Raw genomic sequence first — 18,991 nt, 5'->3', positions numbered from 1 at the left:
CACGTGCAACAAAGGAAGGAAAGAATCAGAGCAATTCCTGTAATGTTCTTGAGCTGATTGCAAAACCATTGTGCAAGCAGCCTGGAAAAATGATTGCTATAATGTTCCACTGTTTCTCCCATGGGCTTCTGGTTGCTAACCTCCTTCTGTCACTTGTCCCTTCAATGCATATCTTAAAGAAGAAGATTGGTGACACAAACAGAATTTTATTTCTCTGGGTATTGCTTTAACCAGAAATTTTTTGGGAGGGAGTTGCACAGTCATAGTCTTAGTCATTCTTAGTGTTGGTGATGTTGACACATCAATATATTTTGAGATTAGTCTCCAATTACAACTTCGAGAATATCTAGCTGATTAAATTCTTAAAGAGTTCCTTTGCAGGCTAGAGGTGGTAAATGCAGTTCATGGCACTGCTTCTATAGGTAAAGTTTCTGAAAATCATGTATTTTCCATGAAGCTGCAGCAAAAAAAAAGAAAACTTTCCTCAAAAGTTTAGAGAATTATTTATTAAATTATGAGTCCCATTACAATTCTGGGGTTTAAAGAAGATGCAGAAAGGGCTACACATCACCATGGGGTGGGTTGTTTTCTTTTTTATTTGATCGGTATTCTGTCAGGTGAAGTTACATGGTTTAACTTGTGCCCCCTGGCATGTGGAGAACTACTGCCCTCTATATGCAGGCAATGGAGAAGGTCAATGAAAGGAGCTATGTTTCCAGGGTGAGATCTTCAGTTGATCGAACAACCTGAATACTTACAAGCATTTCAGAGGAAGACTGGAGGCCCTTAGTGGTCTTGCCTGACTGTGTATATTGACATCCAGAATATTGTCAGAATGAAGACTCTTCCTCTTTGCATTTCTCTATTATGTATTTTTTATTTATCATCTGTCTTTTCAAAATAACTTCTTTAAAACTACAATCCATTTCAAATGACAATTTTCTTTCCAATTCCAGGCACAGCACTATTACCTGTTGTGGCATTCCCCTTTGAAGATGTTTACATTGACAGACGACATATTCTTCATACACTGACCAAAAGGGAGCAAAAAATTGTATTCTACTTTGCACTACTCACCGCTAGTCTGGGAATAGGAGGCATAAGGGCTATAGTTTGTCCATTAAGTGCATACAGCCTTGAGGACTGTGGACCAAAGGAACTTCTTTCTTTTTTCAATTGGTTGGTAAATTGTTGGCTAAATATCTTTGGGGGATCATAGAGCAATGCCTTGAAATTTACTGCTGACTTACAAGGCATATTTTATAGATGGTGTGTTTCATGTTTTAACTGCAAAACATTTAGATTTTGTAAGAATTTCCAAGAACTTCTGTAAAACTTTTCCTAATTTTTTTCCTTTTCCTAGGGCCACTAAGTGATCATGTAGCTCAGCCTCCTATAGAAATCTTCAGATAGAATAAGGATGAACTGATTTGCCCAAATGCTCAAAGACTTGACAACCTAGTTGCTGTTAAAACAACATTTGGTTTTCTACCTTTAACCTGGCTATCCCTTTAGGACATTTTGCTGTCACTCCCTAACTGTGTCAAAATTCAATGAGATATTAGAATTTACATCAGAGTAAATTTTTAGCAATGACAGGCAATGGTAGTTGTCTGCTGGAACCAGGGATTGCTAGTAGTCTGGGACTGCTAATCTCAGTGATAGGGATCTGCTGTATTGTTTCAAATCTGTTGCTGTGAAGTTTTGCCATCAGATAAACCACTTCACATTTGTGTTCTGGTTTGAATATTTAAATTTTCTTAAGAAATTTTTGAGGAAAATTTGATTCTCAAATGGTTCTTAAAATTCGACATTTTTTCATATGACGTATTTCTCTCCTTCAGTGCATCAGAGAAGTAATTTTTTGTTACATGTTTACCTTTATTTACCACTTCTGTAGCACTCTGTAGAGTGCTGTATACATTCACTTGTACTTTCTGATTGGACTGTGGAGTGAGTATCAAAGAAGGCAGGGTGAAATAAGCCTTAAACTAACCCCTTTTCTCTCCTTTCCCTGTACATGCATGGTTATTAAAATAATAACTGAGCTCATTTGCGTATTAACAATGCAGTGCAGAAGAATCGGTGAAGATCTTGGTGAATCAGTTCTTTCCTCCTTTGGGGATGGCATTCCTGGCTATTCTTTTTCCTTCAATTAAGTTAATATCAAAGAGTTTTGAATTAAATCCAAACTTCAGTGAATAAGGCAGCTTTACCAAAGGTGGATGAGACTGTTTAGCTCCTTAGAGCAGATTCTGCTTCCTTGACCTGCCCATAAGAGAAAAGAGGAAGGAAAAAAAAAAAAAAAAGTCCTTCATTTTTACTCTATTCTGAGTTTTAATCCTTAATTAGCAACATCATTTTGATTAAATAAGACTCTGGGGGATTAAGACTGGGGAACAATCAGTTGTTCTGAAAGATAGCTCTGGAGAATTTATTGTACTGTGGTCTTAGCCATTCAAAATTGTGTTTAATCAAAGTGACATTTCTTAGTGTTGATTACAAAGGAGATACAATACGAATAAAATATTCCTTTGGAGAATCCAATGGGTCAGTTCTTGGAACTTTGGAAGTATCAAGAAAGGCACATGTGCAATTAAAAAAAAAAATTAATAAGTTTTGTAGTGGCATCCAAGGAGGGGCTGTTGGGGGTTTCATTCTTAACATTCTTAATCTTGTTAAAGCATCTCAGAATATAATAACTGGGGTTTTTTTGGTAGGCTGCTTATCACAAGATTGAATTTTAAAATAATATAAAATGAGGAGGTTGCATACTCTTGGTGAGTTTGAGTCTATGTTTTTAGACAAGTTCTATTTACATTAGAATTATAAGATTAAAGATTGGGTTAAAAGGCCCTGTAATTACCTGTTGTCTAATTCAGTCCTTGAAAGAGATTGCTTTGCACACGTAAGGCCTGTTTCTAACCCCTTGAATGAACTATGACTCTGACCTTTTAAATAAACAGAATATACCAATGCTAAGTGAAGAAGGGACTTGGATTCTGCTGGATCATTTCCTTAAGGATTATTGCTTTTCTAATGTTAAGGTTATAAACTGGTACTATTTTTGCAGCAGGAAAAGTAAATTATGTCCATGGAAGCGGAGAATGGAGCAAAGGGTACAATCCAGATGAGGGAAGAGAGTTTTCAGTTTTGGCTTATTGATCTGCTGTACAAAAAGAAAACCAACAAAATGCAGAGAACATAGGACCAGTAGTATCTTTCCTCTCCCCTCCCTTCTAAATAATCTGTCTTTCCACATACTGCAGTTTCCACTGTTATCCTGGACGCACTTTACCTAGACTTTTAAAAATGGTTTTTTATCCCTTTGGGGCTTTTTCTCCCACCTTGTCTTTGCAGAGGACTCCGTGATTTAGTGATTCTGAAACAATATACCCTCTTCTACAAAGCTGTGATTTAGCTTGGATACTGGTCCATACATGGAATATCCTGGTCTGAGTTTGGATAAATAAAATTTAAATTGTGAGAGCTAGGCATACTTAAAAAATAAAAACAAATATTTCAAGTGACAGGAAATCTAATGAGTCTTCAAAAATAATCCTGAAAGTGACAAAAGATCAATTTTAGAATATTTTTAATATATTTTACTTGGTCTTAGGTTGTTTCACTCAACAGGTCCTTTTCAACTGTTACATTATACAGTATTCAAAATTTTTTACTTAAACCTAAACAATGCTTTATGTCATCACCTCGATGTTACTTCTTGAATTATCATAATGAATACATTTCTTTAAAATGTTATAATAAAATTAATAGGGTTTTATGGGCATGTCGTGATAGTATTTAGGTTTGTGTCTGGAGTTCATTCTTGAAATGAACCTCCCACCTTGGCATTTGTAGGACTTTTCCAACCTAGCTGGTTCTATGATGCAGAGACCTCAGAGTGCTGATCTTCCAGGAAGGAGCTGTTCCCTGCGAAGTTGGACATGATAGTCAATTTGATTTAATTCATCTGTGCCCTACTGGGATCTCTGAGACACTTTACATAAAGCACATCCAAATACTGCAATATTAGATAGCAGTGGTATATGAGAGCTAGCAACATGTATTTCTGGTTTTATAGGTTCTGATCTGCTGCCATCAGTACAATATGAGCAAACCGCCAAATTCTAATGGGTGCATTGAGGTTAGTTTATCTTTTTTCTTTGGTCCATAGGGATTGCTCAAACATGGTGGTGGTTTCTATTCCCATTTCTGTAAGAAGACAGGAGCCTTACATTTCAGTACTTTGCTTTATGGTGGTAAAAACCAAAAATGCTCTCCTGTACTTAAGGGTTTTCTTTGGAAGTTCCTACTCCCACTGAAACAATCATAGAGTCATGAAGAGCATCAGGACTTCAGGTAGCTCAGCCACACTTCTTTAGAAATTTGGAAAACAGACACTTTAACTTCTACCTTTAAAATTGTCTGTTAGGAATTGTTTCAAAACTTTAGCTGAACAGAGGTCAACACGCCTATGTACAAAACCCTTTCAACCACAACGTCATCACTTAGTAACATAATTCCAAAGTGCCTGGAGGCTGCTTTCAGTGGAGAGAAAAAGTCCATGATTCTGATGAGTATCATCTCCTGAAAATGCAAGTACTTAAAGGAAACAGTAATTGGTCTGGAAATTCAGACATCTCTTGGTGTGACTTCGGAGAAATGTGTGAAGCAGGAGAGCTCACTGCTGTGCATGTCTTTGTTGTTTCCAAGATTGTTACTGCTGCATGGCTCTTGACACCACTGACTTTGCCCTGATGGAGTAATTGTTTTTCTTCTGTCACTTGCCCTGGGTCCTGTGAGGCAAGCAGCATAAGCATGTTCCCATGCCTACTTCTGCACAGCCCTGTCATCTCCCATCCCTTAGCAGGGTGAAAGAGTGTTATCTCTGTAACTGAACAGACCTGAGAAGCATTACCAAGGTCTGTACTTCTGTCATCATAAAGTTTTCCTCTCTTGGCACTAGCTAGATGTGTTGTAATGGGCAATGTCAGAACATGTGGAAGGAGTATAACAGTAGTTCAGTACTGTAGCTTACAACATGACTATAGTTTGTCTTGGCAATTATGGCAGACCACCTAGAAATAATTTTACTTTAATGAAATGTGGTTGAGGAAGTCTCTTGAGTGTCAAGAGAGACTTGCAATCCCTTTCTCAGGATTTTCATCTCAAAGCACTTTGCTGGGATTGCTGATACAGGGAGCTGCCAATTGTAGCTGATACTTAGCTCCTGCCCTACCCACTTGTTTGGAGTTAAGGGGGGATCAAGCTGGAAAGCTTGGGAGTTGGGTTTTTGAGGGTAGCTAGTCTGTTACAATGTGTTAAAGTTTTTTCTTTTATTGTTGAGAAGGAAATTCTAGATGAATAAGGAGACATAAATATTTTAGCCCAAATAGCATATGTGAGGCAGAAGTTACATCAGACAAGAAAACAAGCTTTGCTTCTCAGGCAGTATGTTTTAAGCTGCGTAATTATGTATCAATGTGTATTTCACTTTTAAATGAAACCATTTTTGCTAATCTATAGCCCCGTTGCTACCAAAAACTGCACCATGCAAACCCAATAGACATCTTTAAAGCCAACTTCGAAGGTGAAAGTTTATTCAAAGTTAAAAATTTTAACTTAAAGTTTCAAAAGTTAATTCTGCAAGCCAGTTGAAACTGAAGCAAAAAAATACAGGTATTAAATGTGTAAATGGTAAATGTTGATGTATTTCATTAGTCTGAACCACAAGAATATTTGCAGTACTAGACTGATAATTTGTTCTGCTTTACTGCCTTAATACAGTTACTTTACTAATATGCCTCTTGGAGCTGAGACATCCAAGTGAAATTTGATGTTAATTGTTGTGTCAGTGTGTTCATGGTACTGGCACTGTCTATGCTTGCTATACTTACCATGCCTTTAATGTAATGTTTTAATCTTCCGTAAAGGCCTTGTATTATTCATCCTCTCCACTCTTCTCTCTCTTGTCTGTGTGTACTAGGTTTTATTGGCTGGTTAACTTAAATTCAGCAGTTGTTTTTGTCAGCATTTCTTATATCCAGCAGTCTGTGGCCAGAAACCTTGGTTTTCTTATCCCATTTGTGTCCGTGCTTATGGCTATAATCACAATTCACATGGTGCGGGGTGAAATGATTTACAAACCCAAAACAGGTAAGAGGCAAATATATCTTAGGAAATACCTTTAGAGATCAACTTGCATATCTAAACAAGTTTTTGCACAACACTGCCCTGTTTAGTTGGAGATACTTGGGTTTTAGCTCTACAGAGTCTGTGGGTAAGAGAACATCCATGCTCTGTGAAGATAGACTTGGAGAATCTGGATAGGCTGACAAAAGTGGAAAACAGTCTGTGGTAAACTTTTATGTTTTCTGTCATGTCAAAGCGTTTGCCTATGCAGGAAGAGGTATAATATGCAAACTGCTAGTAGACTTTATTTTGTCTTTTTTGGTTCAACCTATGCCCAATGCCAAAGCAGAGTTTGCACCTATGCTAAGGTGCCAAGCATACTGTGTTTTCTCCCTTAGGTGAGTTCCATTACTTCAGCTGAACTTGCGTCTGGGCATCCAAGCAGTGTGGTTAGTCAGCTAAACAGGAATAAGCAATAGTAGCAATGTAGTTTTATAATGCCTTTATCTTGCAGAACATCTGATGCTTACTATTATTTCAATGTGCTTGCTTATACAACATCGAGTTTTTATACATTTGAAAATAACTAGAAACACTGAATAGCTCTAAATAGTTCCTGTGCAGTGTATGTATTTTAAAACAGAAATTCTTACACTTCTGTGACCTCACCATTTTAGTACCTGAGCTCTCCAAAACTCTGCTGCCTGCTACCGCTCTCCATTGACCAAGCACAGGAGTGTAAGTGGAGCCTAGGTGACTTGGATAAGGCTGTAAATACCCAAACCTTGCTATTCTTTTTACAGTAGAAGCCAGAAACTTAATGCAACTTGTTATTTCAGTACTTTTATTATAAATATATCCTTAGCAATGGAGAGAATGGTGGCTGGCTGGCTCGCTGGGACTCACTACAAATTTTACAACCTGAGTAGGTAAAAAGATTTGTTAATATCAGTCCCTGAGCTGGACTATTTCATATGGACTAAATCTGAAGTTTATCATCTAACTAGTTTAATTCTGCTAAGTGAAATAACATAAATTTGTAGATCATGTCTACCTTAGCCATCAACAAAGCTAGCAGATTTTTTTTTGTATCAAGTGTTGTTCCTGATGAGTGTTGATGTATCATATATTTTGCAAGTCTTTGCAGAATGCTAATCTCTGTACTAATATCTGAAAAGCTTATCTCCTTAGTCAAAATAAAAGACAGTAAATTTTATACCTTTCAGTGTGATTATGAAATTGGAAATTCTTCAAAACTGTAGTTCAAATCTATAGGTAACCTTAAATTATTTTTATATAAGCTGTGTTTTTTATTTTAAAGTAACTCTTCAAATAGTTCAGATCATACATTCAATTATGTTTAGCTGTCAAGCATGGACTTCATTTGCATTTCTTTCCACTGCTATAATTTTGAGGACTGGCAGGTGACCAGAGATGAGGAAAAAAGCGCATATCTACCATCTAGGGTGCAATGTAGGCTTTTTATTGTAATTAAGGAGCATAGATATTCATGATTAGATCAAGGTCAAAGTAGCAGAACATTAAAGCCAAGGGCTGAAGTATGAAGGAAAAGGAAAATCACTTTCTGAAAGTTGCAATTTAACATCTATACAGATGGATTTTTTTTTTTTAAGAAAATATTAGAAATAGAAGTATAGAGTTTATGATGTTGACCTACACAAAGTGCAGTGATACAAATGTACTTTTAAACATGTCTCTTACTAGCTGATTCGATTTGTATCCTGAAGAATTCACCAATAAGGAGTTGTGTGGGGTTTACTTGTTCCCTTTTAAAGAAAGGATCAGATACTTATTTTAGCTACATCATTGTCAAAATCCTTTTGATATTGATTAGGCCTATGTATCATTCAAATTTCAAGTTACTTTTTGAACTGAAACTTCAAGCAGCTTTATCTTCTAGAAATCAGAACTAGGTTTACTAGATTTCATAATCTGCTGGAATTCCATGCTGAGAAACATGATGCAAATAATCTGTCTATTTTCCCACATACGAAATAATGTTTCCTTAGTAGCTGACTGAAATTACACTAAAGAGGGCCTCCATTAGGAAAGTCAGGGAACTGTCAGGATTTTTGTGCCTAGTTTAGTGTTTTGGGTTTTTTTCAGTGAGAGTAAGAAAGAAGAGTCTGCTCATCATCTTCCATTCCAAAGAAAAGAAATGGCCATGACCATCATTGAGTCTAGGTCAGATAAACCAGAGCACAGCCATGTTGTTGCTTTGCTGCGCTGTCTGTGATATGGTGCTCTGTGCATCTCCTGGTTTCCACACTAACTGTGTTCAAACCCTTGTAGAAGAGAATCATCACATTGTTGCTTTTCATTTCTTCCTTGTGAATGCTCAACTTCTAGTGTACAGCAAAGCAAAAGATTATCACTTCTCTGACCCAAACCATGTAATTGCTAGTCCTACCAATGAGTTGAGCTGATGCTGGCTTTTCTGCTACTTTTGTGGGAGTTTTTTACTTCTGAAAATAACTCTGCTTTGCAAGAACCCCAAATCCCACTTGTTTTCTGGTTAGCTTCTTAGCCAAGTAACTCTGGAAGTCTGCAGATATTTCTTTTGGTCATCAGACCTGGCCTTGAAATAATCTTGATCCTAAACTTAAACATCACTTACAATAGGTGATAACAGCTGTCTAATATAGTCACGCAGAACAATAAAAACTGTACCAACTCTCTGTGTTTGCAAGCTTTGATATACTATTTCAGATTTTATTCAATAGTGCAACTAGTCTACAGGTTAATGCTAAACAGCCAGAGGGTTTTAAATGTTAGGTTATCTAATAAATGCTTTAGAGCAAGTATTTCCAATAGGTATCAATGGATATTTCCAGAAACTCATTTCCATAGAGATAGTAGGGGGACATTTTCATTCTGCAGTCTCAGTTCACCTTAGTTTTTTAGAAAGCATTTATTTATAGATATGCAAGTTATTGTAGTGCTTCAACACTCAGAAAAGCAGAGAAGTGCTGTAATCCTTATTTGCATGGATGGCAACTTACCAAAAGTAAATGAATCTGCATTCCTAAGCATGAAACTAATGGTTTTATCCTCATTTTACTTCTTTTTCCTCTGAGTCAGAGAACCAAGTTAGCAATTCCTGAACCCAGTAACCAGTGAACAAGTTTTAATATGCCAAATACTAGATTGGAAATTTCTCCTCTGCCACAGCATGGTACGTGGAAGTCCTGAGATAGTATTTCTGGCTTTGAAATGCATCCATGAAAGTTCTCTTATCCCATCAGCCCTCTTTTGAGCTCCCTTTCCTTCTCACTTGACTCCCGCCTTTCCCTTGCTGTTGGACTGTAGCAGATATGCAGTACTTCAGTACTGTCTTGAACTGAAAACTAACCTCATTCAGTCAATAGAAAGCAAAAGCTAAGCAAATCAATACTTACCTGCTCAAGCACAGCAACAGATTGTTGTGCTGTGTTAAATAACTAGTAACAAAAGGCATTTTGCTCTGTGGATGCTGGGCTAGATTGCTTATGTACAGTTGGGTTGTGAACCAACTGTCTTCCAAAGAAGAATGTTTTGGAACAAATCCAGTCTTTTATTGCTTTCCCCCTCCCCAAAAAGACATAAAAGTGAATATATCAGGTTGTATTTTCCCTCCCAGTGTTTTGTCTTGTTGATTTTAGCTGTAAGTACAAACATTCCGATGTGTAATGTGTTTGATTGTTTGCAGACAGTTCCTTGCTGACGACTTTTGGGGTAATTGTTAGTGCACTGAAAATGTCCTGCGTGCGATACCGCTACTTTAGTGGAGGCGTGACAAACCGGCTAGATCATGCTAAGGAAAACTATGGTGGTCAGTACAGTGAGACTCAGGTGGAAAGCACGAAGTCACTCACCAGGCTCTTCCCATTGTTTACTTTCCAAATTCTATACAGAATGTGTATAATGCAGGTAGGTACGCAGCTTCTAAACAAAAACCTTGAAATTTACTGTGGCATGTTTACTACTATATCTCTAGGAATGTTGCTTTACTAGTGGAGCAACCTGTGTGATTCTTGCCACTTCTGAGTGAGTACATGTTATAGAAATATAAATGTGTCCAGGAAGCTACTTAAGGTGACACTTAAGAATCCTTCAGGTTCATTTCTGTCTGGATGAGCCTGACTAACCAGGAGTTTGAGGTTACCCTTTAGCGACTGGAACAACAAATTTCTGAGTTAGCTCAGAAATTTATTTTTACTCATTTGTGTTAAAATGCTGCTTAAGGAAATTCTTAAAAATATGTAGCATATACTGCTTTATTGACACTCCATCTTGCCATCAGCCTACATTCTCATCCGTCTGCTTCATTCTTTCTCCTCTTTCCTCCCTGACCCTCCCCAAAAGCACAAAAATCCCAAGCAAACAAAAAAAGTGCAAACCCCAAACCAACAAGTACACATATATGGCCAAGGCTATGCATTAATGACTTAGATGGAAATGAACCAGATACCATTAATCAGGGTTGTAATAACCAGCTATATATCTAGAAAAGATAAAAGTATTTGCACTGCTGAAAGAGATTACTTTTATTTCTTTGGCAGAATTTCCAGTAAATTTAAGGCTCACTCTTAGACTAGGCGATAGATCAGTATCTTCTTTTTAAAGATTAATAGTATTTTCTCCATATTATTAAGTTAACAGCTTTCAGTGCCTGTGATTCATGTTGATGATATTTTAATTCTTATTAAGAAGTCAGTTCTGATTTGCAATAGTCAGTGGAAAGGCAGAAGGAACCAACAAAATTTGGCTCAATTCTGATCTTTCACGTTCTGTTGCCATTTATTCACCCTTTTAAAATTTATATCTTCTTTTGGAGGTGGAATGTAGGTGAAAAGTATTTTTATTAAGAGCTAACATTTGAGTAATTCTTTGGCACTGAACAGACTCACAATGAGTAGGGTTGACTATAACCATTGCTGAGGAAACCCTGCATGAGCTCAGTTACAAACTATACATTAATTTTCAGACAGCTATAAGGCAATAATATTCTACAAAATCATATGTGCTGGGAGGGAACGAGAATGTCTCTGAAAGTCTTTTACCATGAATGGTTGTTCCTTTTAGCCAGAAGGTATTTGGTTTATTGTGACTTCTTCAGAAGGAAAAACATTGGAGAAGTTTCCAAGTATAGTAAAAATCTTACCCATGAAAGGTACCTGGTGTGCTAGTGGAGCTGCGTTTTATTCTTCAATACAGATTCCCTCAGGATATTATCTCCAAACCATGAATTCCAACTTGCACTTCAGTGGATTTGTCTTGCCAGTTGCAGCAATGAATGTGATAAGCATCGTGCCACTACTGATTCTTGTTCCTATTTTGGAATGCATTAACTCGAATCTCTTTAGTTCTAAGGACACTGGACATTCTCCAACAATTTACATTGGTATGTAAAAAAGATGTGTTTATACAGCTTTAACAGGTATTCTGTTTTTGAAAGAGAAACTTTAGTAGCTGATGATGGTCCTATACAAATATTTCTGACTATAGATGTTAAGATGAACTTGTTTTGGGATGATGCTTAGGGGTGAATATATGTCAAAGGAATTGCTGAAAAAATATGCTAGATATCAATAAAAAATGCATAGGTTTTGTGCAGGACAGAGACTGAGTCTCTTTTGACCAATAAAAAATTTTGAGAGACATTCACAAATAAATAGGACACATCCTGAGGAACTGGTGAAAAAAATGGTACTAACCATGTAGGCCTGAGACTTACTCTTACTTGGTTGTCTTCCAAGTTTATCCATTAACTTTTGGAAAGTGAATTTACTTTTAAAATCTATTTTGAGAATAGAAGAGTCCTTCAGTTAGTTGCTCTCTGATACTGAAGAAATGTTCATTGACCAAAATTGTGAACAAAGGCTTTGTTTTTCTGCTGGTTTTATGTTATAACTGTATCAATGTTGGGATTGCAACTCATAAGAGAGAAACAGTACTATCACTAATACAGTTTATTCAGGACTCTATGGTTGTATCACAAATGAAATAAAAGTATCTAATCTAATTCTGTGTCTGCAATAGGTGTTTTTAGAACTAGTGAGCAAAAGAAAACATGAAGAAAACTATGTAAAACAAATGGGTATATATCACTGGACTGTTGTTCCTATTGAGAAGGCTGAACATTTCACAGGTGGAAGGTTACTTGGAGAGATACAACTTTCCTCTCCAGCACCAAAATTTTCATTTGAATAGCTAGTATGGAATAATTGTCTGGGTGGTTAGTAATTTTATTTATTAAAATCATAAACTGTAACATACCTTATTGTACACTCACTTCAAGTAAAGACGGATCTCCAGACGTGAAGTGTTATCTCTTTCTCACAGAAGAGGTACAACAGTCTTCTCTGCTGAGTTCTGTTTTCAACAGTAAATGTTGTATACTCAGGCTTGCAGATTGGCACTCATTTCGGAGAAATTCATAGCCTAAAGGCAATGATGGCTTTAGTAGGGGTTCAGCTGCCTTCCAATGACACCGATGTTTTACTTATTCATTCATTTATTATCCCCCAAACCTCTTACATTCTAGGATCTAGAGGGATCCTCTGAGACCCTCTTTTAATATCAGCTACATTTAACACCACCAAAAAAGCAGCTTCTATTCTGTATTTGCTTAAAACTATTCTGTTTCACAGATACTCTCATTAAACTTCCTACAGTTTTTTTTAATCTTCCAGCCTGCATTACAAACCTCAGACAAAAATATTTATAAACGACTGTTTTCTCAGTGTGCTACTATTAATTCAGAGCCCCATGGCAAGCAGCACAGTGAGTACTGACACACACAGAGGTATTAATCTGACTAAATTAGCCTAATTAAGAGTGTTATTAAGTTTTATACAAACCAGATGCATATAACGCAGCAGGTTGCAATTACCCCAGTTTTTAAAATAACATCTGCATTAAAGCACAAAAAACCACACTCAGATAATAACTTTCCTTAAAACCATGGAAATTTCAAGTTAGTATTAATGTTCTATCCTGTTATGTTGAACAGCAGTAGAATATATGCAGTGGTTAATTCTTAATAGCTTCATTTATTAAAATAGCCTCCTGTTAGGGATGATAAATTACCTGAGGCATAAAAATACCTGTGAGTACAGGCGATGGCTTTAGATATCCAAGTGTATGACTGCACCTGCAAATACGGTAGACCTCTAAGTGCCAGTATTTTTGCCAACAGTTAATTAGGTTCACAATTATTTTCAGGAACAAAATTGGAAGTATAAATAAGCTGTTGGTGTTAAGCCAGCCTATAACTATATTTTTAATGCAAGTCTTGTAAAAGAAATTTAAATAGTTTTATGGAAATTTTCAACATGTTAAGAAAAACAGTTTTCCAAGGGTGACCCATACAGACAATGTTGAACTGAAATATCTGATTGCTGTGTAATAAGGATCTATGTGAAAACTGTAATCTGTCACTATTTCTATAGTTGGTTTATTTGTAAAATAGATATGATGTAAAGAACATGCAAATCTTAATGTGAACTTAGATTGTGTCACAAATATATTGAGTATCTGAACTTCTTTATGAAAAACATTGGATATTTGGTAAAGTTAGAGTTTTAGAGTTTTTCCAGTTTCATAGCTGTTTGTGCGGGTTTTGTGTTTTGATTTGTGGTTTTTGTTGCGGGTTGTTTGATTTGTTTTTGTGGTGGTAGTTGTTTGTTTGGGTAATTTTTTATATGCATTTTATGCTTTAGTCAACAGTATAAAAGATTCAGCAGAGAACTGAAGGAGAGTGTCTGCTGGATAGTTGTCCATCAGCTGAAGACCAGAGGCTCTAGCTGAAGCATCTGAGCCACAGAATTTCTTGCTCTAATATTCTTAATTCTTGATTATACTGAAATGTCTTATTAGTCTTGTATTTATTCCATTCAAGACTGATGTGGAGAATAGCTCTCCATACAGTAAGCAAAAGCAAGCCTCCAGTCCAATGTCTATTTGGAGTGATTTGGGAGTTGATGGTTATAATTTCCCCCTAAAAGATGCTCTAGTATGAACAGTATTCATTTCAGGAGAGCTTTTTGACCTGTTTTACTCAGGATATGAGATCAGGAATCGTAAAGGTCCAATACAACCTTAGTCTCTAGATAATATAAACAACCTTGTCCTAGAATCAGCCCCAAGTGTTACTAAAAAACCTTGTTGTCCTATAAAAGCAAAGCCTCAGATGGTCATTCAAAACTGCTTGTTTTAAAAAAGACTGAAGGGAGAAGAGGTAAAAGGGAAACCAGGTCTCCAAGGCTCTCAGTTTCTTCTTCTGCCATATAATGTCTTAAAAGAAATATTACAATTGTTGGGAATTCAGAGGTTACTTTTCCTGAAATGCTTTGGCTTTCAGTAAGGAAAATGGCTTAAAATATAGCACTGTGTAGTAATATTGAGCTGCTTGAGGTTTCTTTAGTACTAACATAATTTTTCACAAGGAGAAGTCTTGCTTTGCTATATTACAAGAAGCTCCTTGAGGGCTTTACACCTGGCCTTCATAAGGTGCATTGGCTAGAAAGTGCTGTTGAATTCCCTCCTGTCATCAATTTTCAAGCAATAATTCACTGGTGTTCTTATTAAGCGCTAAAGGGCTCTTAGCTTCTAAGCCTCAGGTTAGGCAGGGAAGAGGGTATTTAAAGTTGTGAAAATGCAGGAAGACTGTGCTGATAGCAGGGTATGAGAGTTTGCTGCTGAGAGAATAAACACTGGTACATGCAAAAACATAAGAAAGCTAAGGCCACTTAGCTATATGGGTTTTCTGCCTTTTCTGTCCTGACACCTAAAGAGATAAACTTTACATGTGTTATAAAAATAATATGAAACAAAAGCCTTTGACTGTGTAAGTCAATTCTAATAATAATAACAACTTCTGGTCATGAAGTGGGATGAGGCTTCGTAAGACAAGTAAAAAAACACAGCCTAGGTATTTGAGCCAAAGCTGTCACAAGAAACATTTAGTTTGGCTTGTGGTCTAACAAGTACAATTTATTCATGTTTATGTCACCAGAGAGGATGTGTGGGATGGGGTAGCAAGGGGAAGGTTCTTTTGCATGTCCTAGGACTTTGCTTTACTCTAAATACGTGATGACCCTGTACCTACAGCCTTGGCGAAAGCTTTCTGTGCTCTTTACCCAGTTGTAGGTCAGTTTTCTGCTGCACTTTCCGTGATGGTTGCTGGCTTCTCTGAAATACACCGAAAGCATTTCCCTCAGGTGGAGCAAACACTTTCTGAGGAGGTTCTTCTGGTCTCCTCCATGCCTTGCTTCCACTTGGTGCCTCAGTACGTCCTCCTTGGAGTTGCTGAAGCCTTGGTAACTCCCTCCTGTAAGTAAAATCTAATAGGTTAAAGCAAGAATATTCTGATTTGAAAAGAATGATATCATCTTCGTAAAAATAATTAGTGTCATCTGATATTTTATCCCTGGCTCTCTTCCATGGGCTTAATGAGTAGATCTGTGCTTTACCTGCTTCAGAATGGCGTAATTTCTCTTGCTTTAATTTAGAGTGAGTGGTGCCATTGTTCCAGCTTAACTGGAAGGTAACACAGCCTAGTCAGGTCCCTGGGGTGCATAATCTACTGTTTGGCAGGGGGATGATAGCAGTGGTGGGACTCTGGGCTCAGAGGCATGACAGGTCTTGAAGCTGAACCAGCTTCATGTGGGGGCTGGACCAGATGAGCTCCTGAGGTCCCTTCTGATTTAAAGTCTTCTGTGGTGATTTTTTTTGGAGGCAGAACAAATACAGACGAGAGCTGAGCTGTGGTTATGGTCTATGAACACTTCCTACACCACAGTCAAAGCAAGGTGAAGGAATTTAACCTCTTTCCATTTGTGAACCCAGCTAGTAGAATTATTGCATGTTTTTCACTGACACAAAGCATATGCAGGTGGGTAACACAATTCAACTGACAAGCTAACCTGCAGAATATTGTAGGCAGATGCAAGATTCTTGTTTGTGCTCTAATTGAGAGTCATGTGAATGTGCCTGCACAGAGCATCATGCCTCAGCTTGTGGCATGGAGCCAGAGATAAACACTCCTGTTTTGCAGAGAACAGGCAGAGCTTAGCTCATGCCTGCTATCCATAAATTATGTAGATGCACTTCTGATTGTGAGTCTGAACCTTCTCTTCCTTCCATAATTTACCTTTCCACATCTACACTGACATTCCTGAGGCTTATTTTGTTCTGAGGAGCACACAGAGTGCTTACCAGTGTTTTAACTTGCAGAGCTTGAAAAAGAAATGTTAGTATTACAAAAATAATCTAATCAGCATTCACTTAAAGAGACCCAGGTAAAGTAATTGACTAGCTGATCTCTGCAGGCATTTAATTCTGCAGGTTGAGTGTCTATTGTTCCCATAGAACCCAAGAAATATTCAGATTTGTATTTAAAAGCAGAAAATAACTTCAGTGTCTTGGCTTCATTCTTACACTCTAAGACTAGTGAGAGCTGTGGGTCATGGTCTGTCACTAAAAAGGTAATTTTCCCTAGTTTTAAATACTTAGGGCTTTCATAATGCCTCTTTATCCTATAGCTCTCAAGTACTTAACTGAGACAGGTTTCTAGGCAGGTAATTTGGTTTCTAGGTTACAGGCTAAGTGTAACTGAAAACTGTGACCTTCTCTGTTTAGCTTACAAAAAAAAAGGTCAGGAGGTGGGTTGCTTAGAGTCTTCCCATGCAGAAACATGGCAATAATCTTGCTGGTAGAATAAAGCTTTTTAAATCTAGCACGTTGGGACACAACAGAAGTCCAATGACTGGAAGATGACATTAGCCTTCAGAGAAGAAACATAGCTTCATCTTGGGGGGGTTGGTTTTGTTTTGGTTGGGTTTCATTATTTGTTTGGGCTTTTGGTTTTTTGTTTTATTTTGGTTTTTTGTTTTGGGGGTTTCAAACTTTTTAAAGGATTATGATTAGAATTTCTTAGGAAGAAAAGCTCTCATTTCAATAATGATTAAGCATCTTGCTGAGAGCTGCAGTTAGAGGTGCGATTCAAGAATCCAAGTGAATGGGACTAAGTCTGATTTTGACACTTACATACAAAAAACTCAAGGTAGATACCTAAAATAGTAGGTTACTGCTGTAGTTGATAAGGGTGCAGGCCTCCATTCACTTGCCCACACATAAGTGTCTGGCACGATTTGTCATGGAGTATCTGCAAGTAATGCAGGCAAGCTCTTTAAGGTGTCTGTGGCTTCCAGCTGCTGCTGTAGAAGAGCATAGTTTTCTCATAGGTCTTGCACCTTATCAGACAGCCCAATGCAAACGGCTAGTGCACTAGAGCATTTTTTGCATCACTGGGCATCTGTATTCAGGCTGCTGGAATGAGCCCTGGGTTTGTACTTCAATTTGAACTAAACCGCTGTTCAGGAACCATTCAGTGGATCTCCATGGATGCTAATGACAGCCTAGACACTTAAATAGTTGTTTCACCTTTCCTGGCATTTTACTGCCTTTGTTATGCAGAAGGTCAAATTCAATTATCATAATAATTTACTTGATCTGCAAGTATATGATCCAAGTTGAAGACAGAAATGTTCACACTTGTAATCAGAGGGAAGAGAGGAGATATCTCATTTCTGAAATGCTTGGTTAAAGGAGCTAGATTTGGCATATTGAACTCTTCATCTGCATTTGAGCTCTGATACTTAAAATTGTGTTTATACAATATATTATCTTGTTGATAGGAGTTTTATATAGTCATCTGCTTCAGGTGGCAGGAGCTTCCCTGAGAATAATATCAGCATTTAATGTTTCCCTAGCACTGAGGTAGTCTTTAGAAAATAATATAAAACAAGGATAAAATAATTGCTCTCCTCCACAATGTTAGAATGTTCGATATTACAGGCCTCTGACAGCTTAAATTTGTAACCTAAGCTTGGTTTAAACTAGGAAATTACTCTTAAAACCCAATGATTTAAAAAGCAAAACCAAAAACCCTGGAAAAAAATACTACCACACACACAAAAAAAATCCCAACAACCCCACCACCTCCATCCTGCGAGGTAACATCAGCAGACATTTGCCCCCACAGTGCCTGAGACTATTGTTGAAGGGAAGCCAGCCTGCTTGCCACAGCAGCTATTACACTGCCAAGTGTCCAAGCCATCCGGTGCACTGGAACTGCTTTGCCCTACAAAGAGTTAGCAAATTTGCGGTATTTGATCAAGTGCTGCAAGATTATCATCTGCCCATCAACAAGTCTCAAAACACTTTGAAATGGGAAATCTCATAACAATCAGGTCTGTTAGTTAAAGGATATATTGGGGATCACTTCACCCACCAATTGAAATGCAATAGTCTCTAGAGTGAAATGCAGCAGCTGTTTAATAGTTCACAGCAGCACTGTGGGGGAAGTGAGGATGGAGTACGCAATTGGAACAGCAGGGGTAATTTAGGTAAGTAGGATGCAATTACCCAGGCTGAATTTAGCCAGGATGTATGTTTTACACCCCTGCTTTTAGAAGGGAGGAATAACCGAAAACTTTTTAGGCTCTTAGTGATTCAAATTAGCTAGGACACTGATTGTGCCATGTTTCAGACTGTACTGTTATATCTACAGATGGTGTCCCAGGCTCACCTGCTTTCTCTTGCCGTCGGGCTTTTGGTTCCTATTGTGAATAAGAAAAAACCACTGCCCATGGTATTTTTTTTCCTTTAATATGTTTCCAAAGCTCTCATTTGGGCATCCAAATTAAAAAAGGATGGAAGATAATGATTGCAAAGTTTGATTTGTATTTAGAGATGCTTCAGGCAACTCAGCATCCAAATAGGATCCTCTGCTGACAAGTTTCTCAAGCTGGAGGTCATTCAAACTCAACAAATAAAGCAGGCTGGGAGA

At 37.5% G+C, this 18,991-nt stretch overlaps 1 protein-coding gene across 1 annotated transcript in view; it reads left to right on the top strand.

The window, feature by feature from the left end:
• The window catches only part of SLC15A5 (solute carrier family 15 member 5), a gene marked incomplete at both ends in the record, with an annotated part of 32,000 nt that overhangs the window by 1,138 nt on the left and 11,871 nt on the right, over window positions 1–18,991 (top strand). Inside the window, 5 exons of the mRNA XM_080609716.1 lie at window positions 957–1,179; window positions 5,990–6,159; window positions 9,845–10,065; window positions 11,353–11,539; window positions 15,283–15,471. Coding sequence (XP_080465842.1) covers window positions 957–1,179; window positions 5,990–6,159; window positions 9,845–10,065; window positions 11,353–11,539; window positions 15,283–15,471 — 990 coding nt within the window. The remainder of the gene's footprint in view (window positions 1–956; window positions 1,180–5,989; window positions 6,160–9,844; window positions 10,066–11,352; window positions 11,540–15,282; window positions 15,472–18,991) is intronic.

Source organism: Psittacula echo (assembly GCF_963264785.1).
Source record: "Psittacula echo genome assembly, chromosome: 1".
Lineage (NCBI taxonomy): Eukaryota > Metazoa > Chordata > Aves > Psittaciformes > Psittacidae > Psittacula > Psittacula echo.
This window is presented reverse-complemented; position numbering and strand designations above follow the sequence as displayed.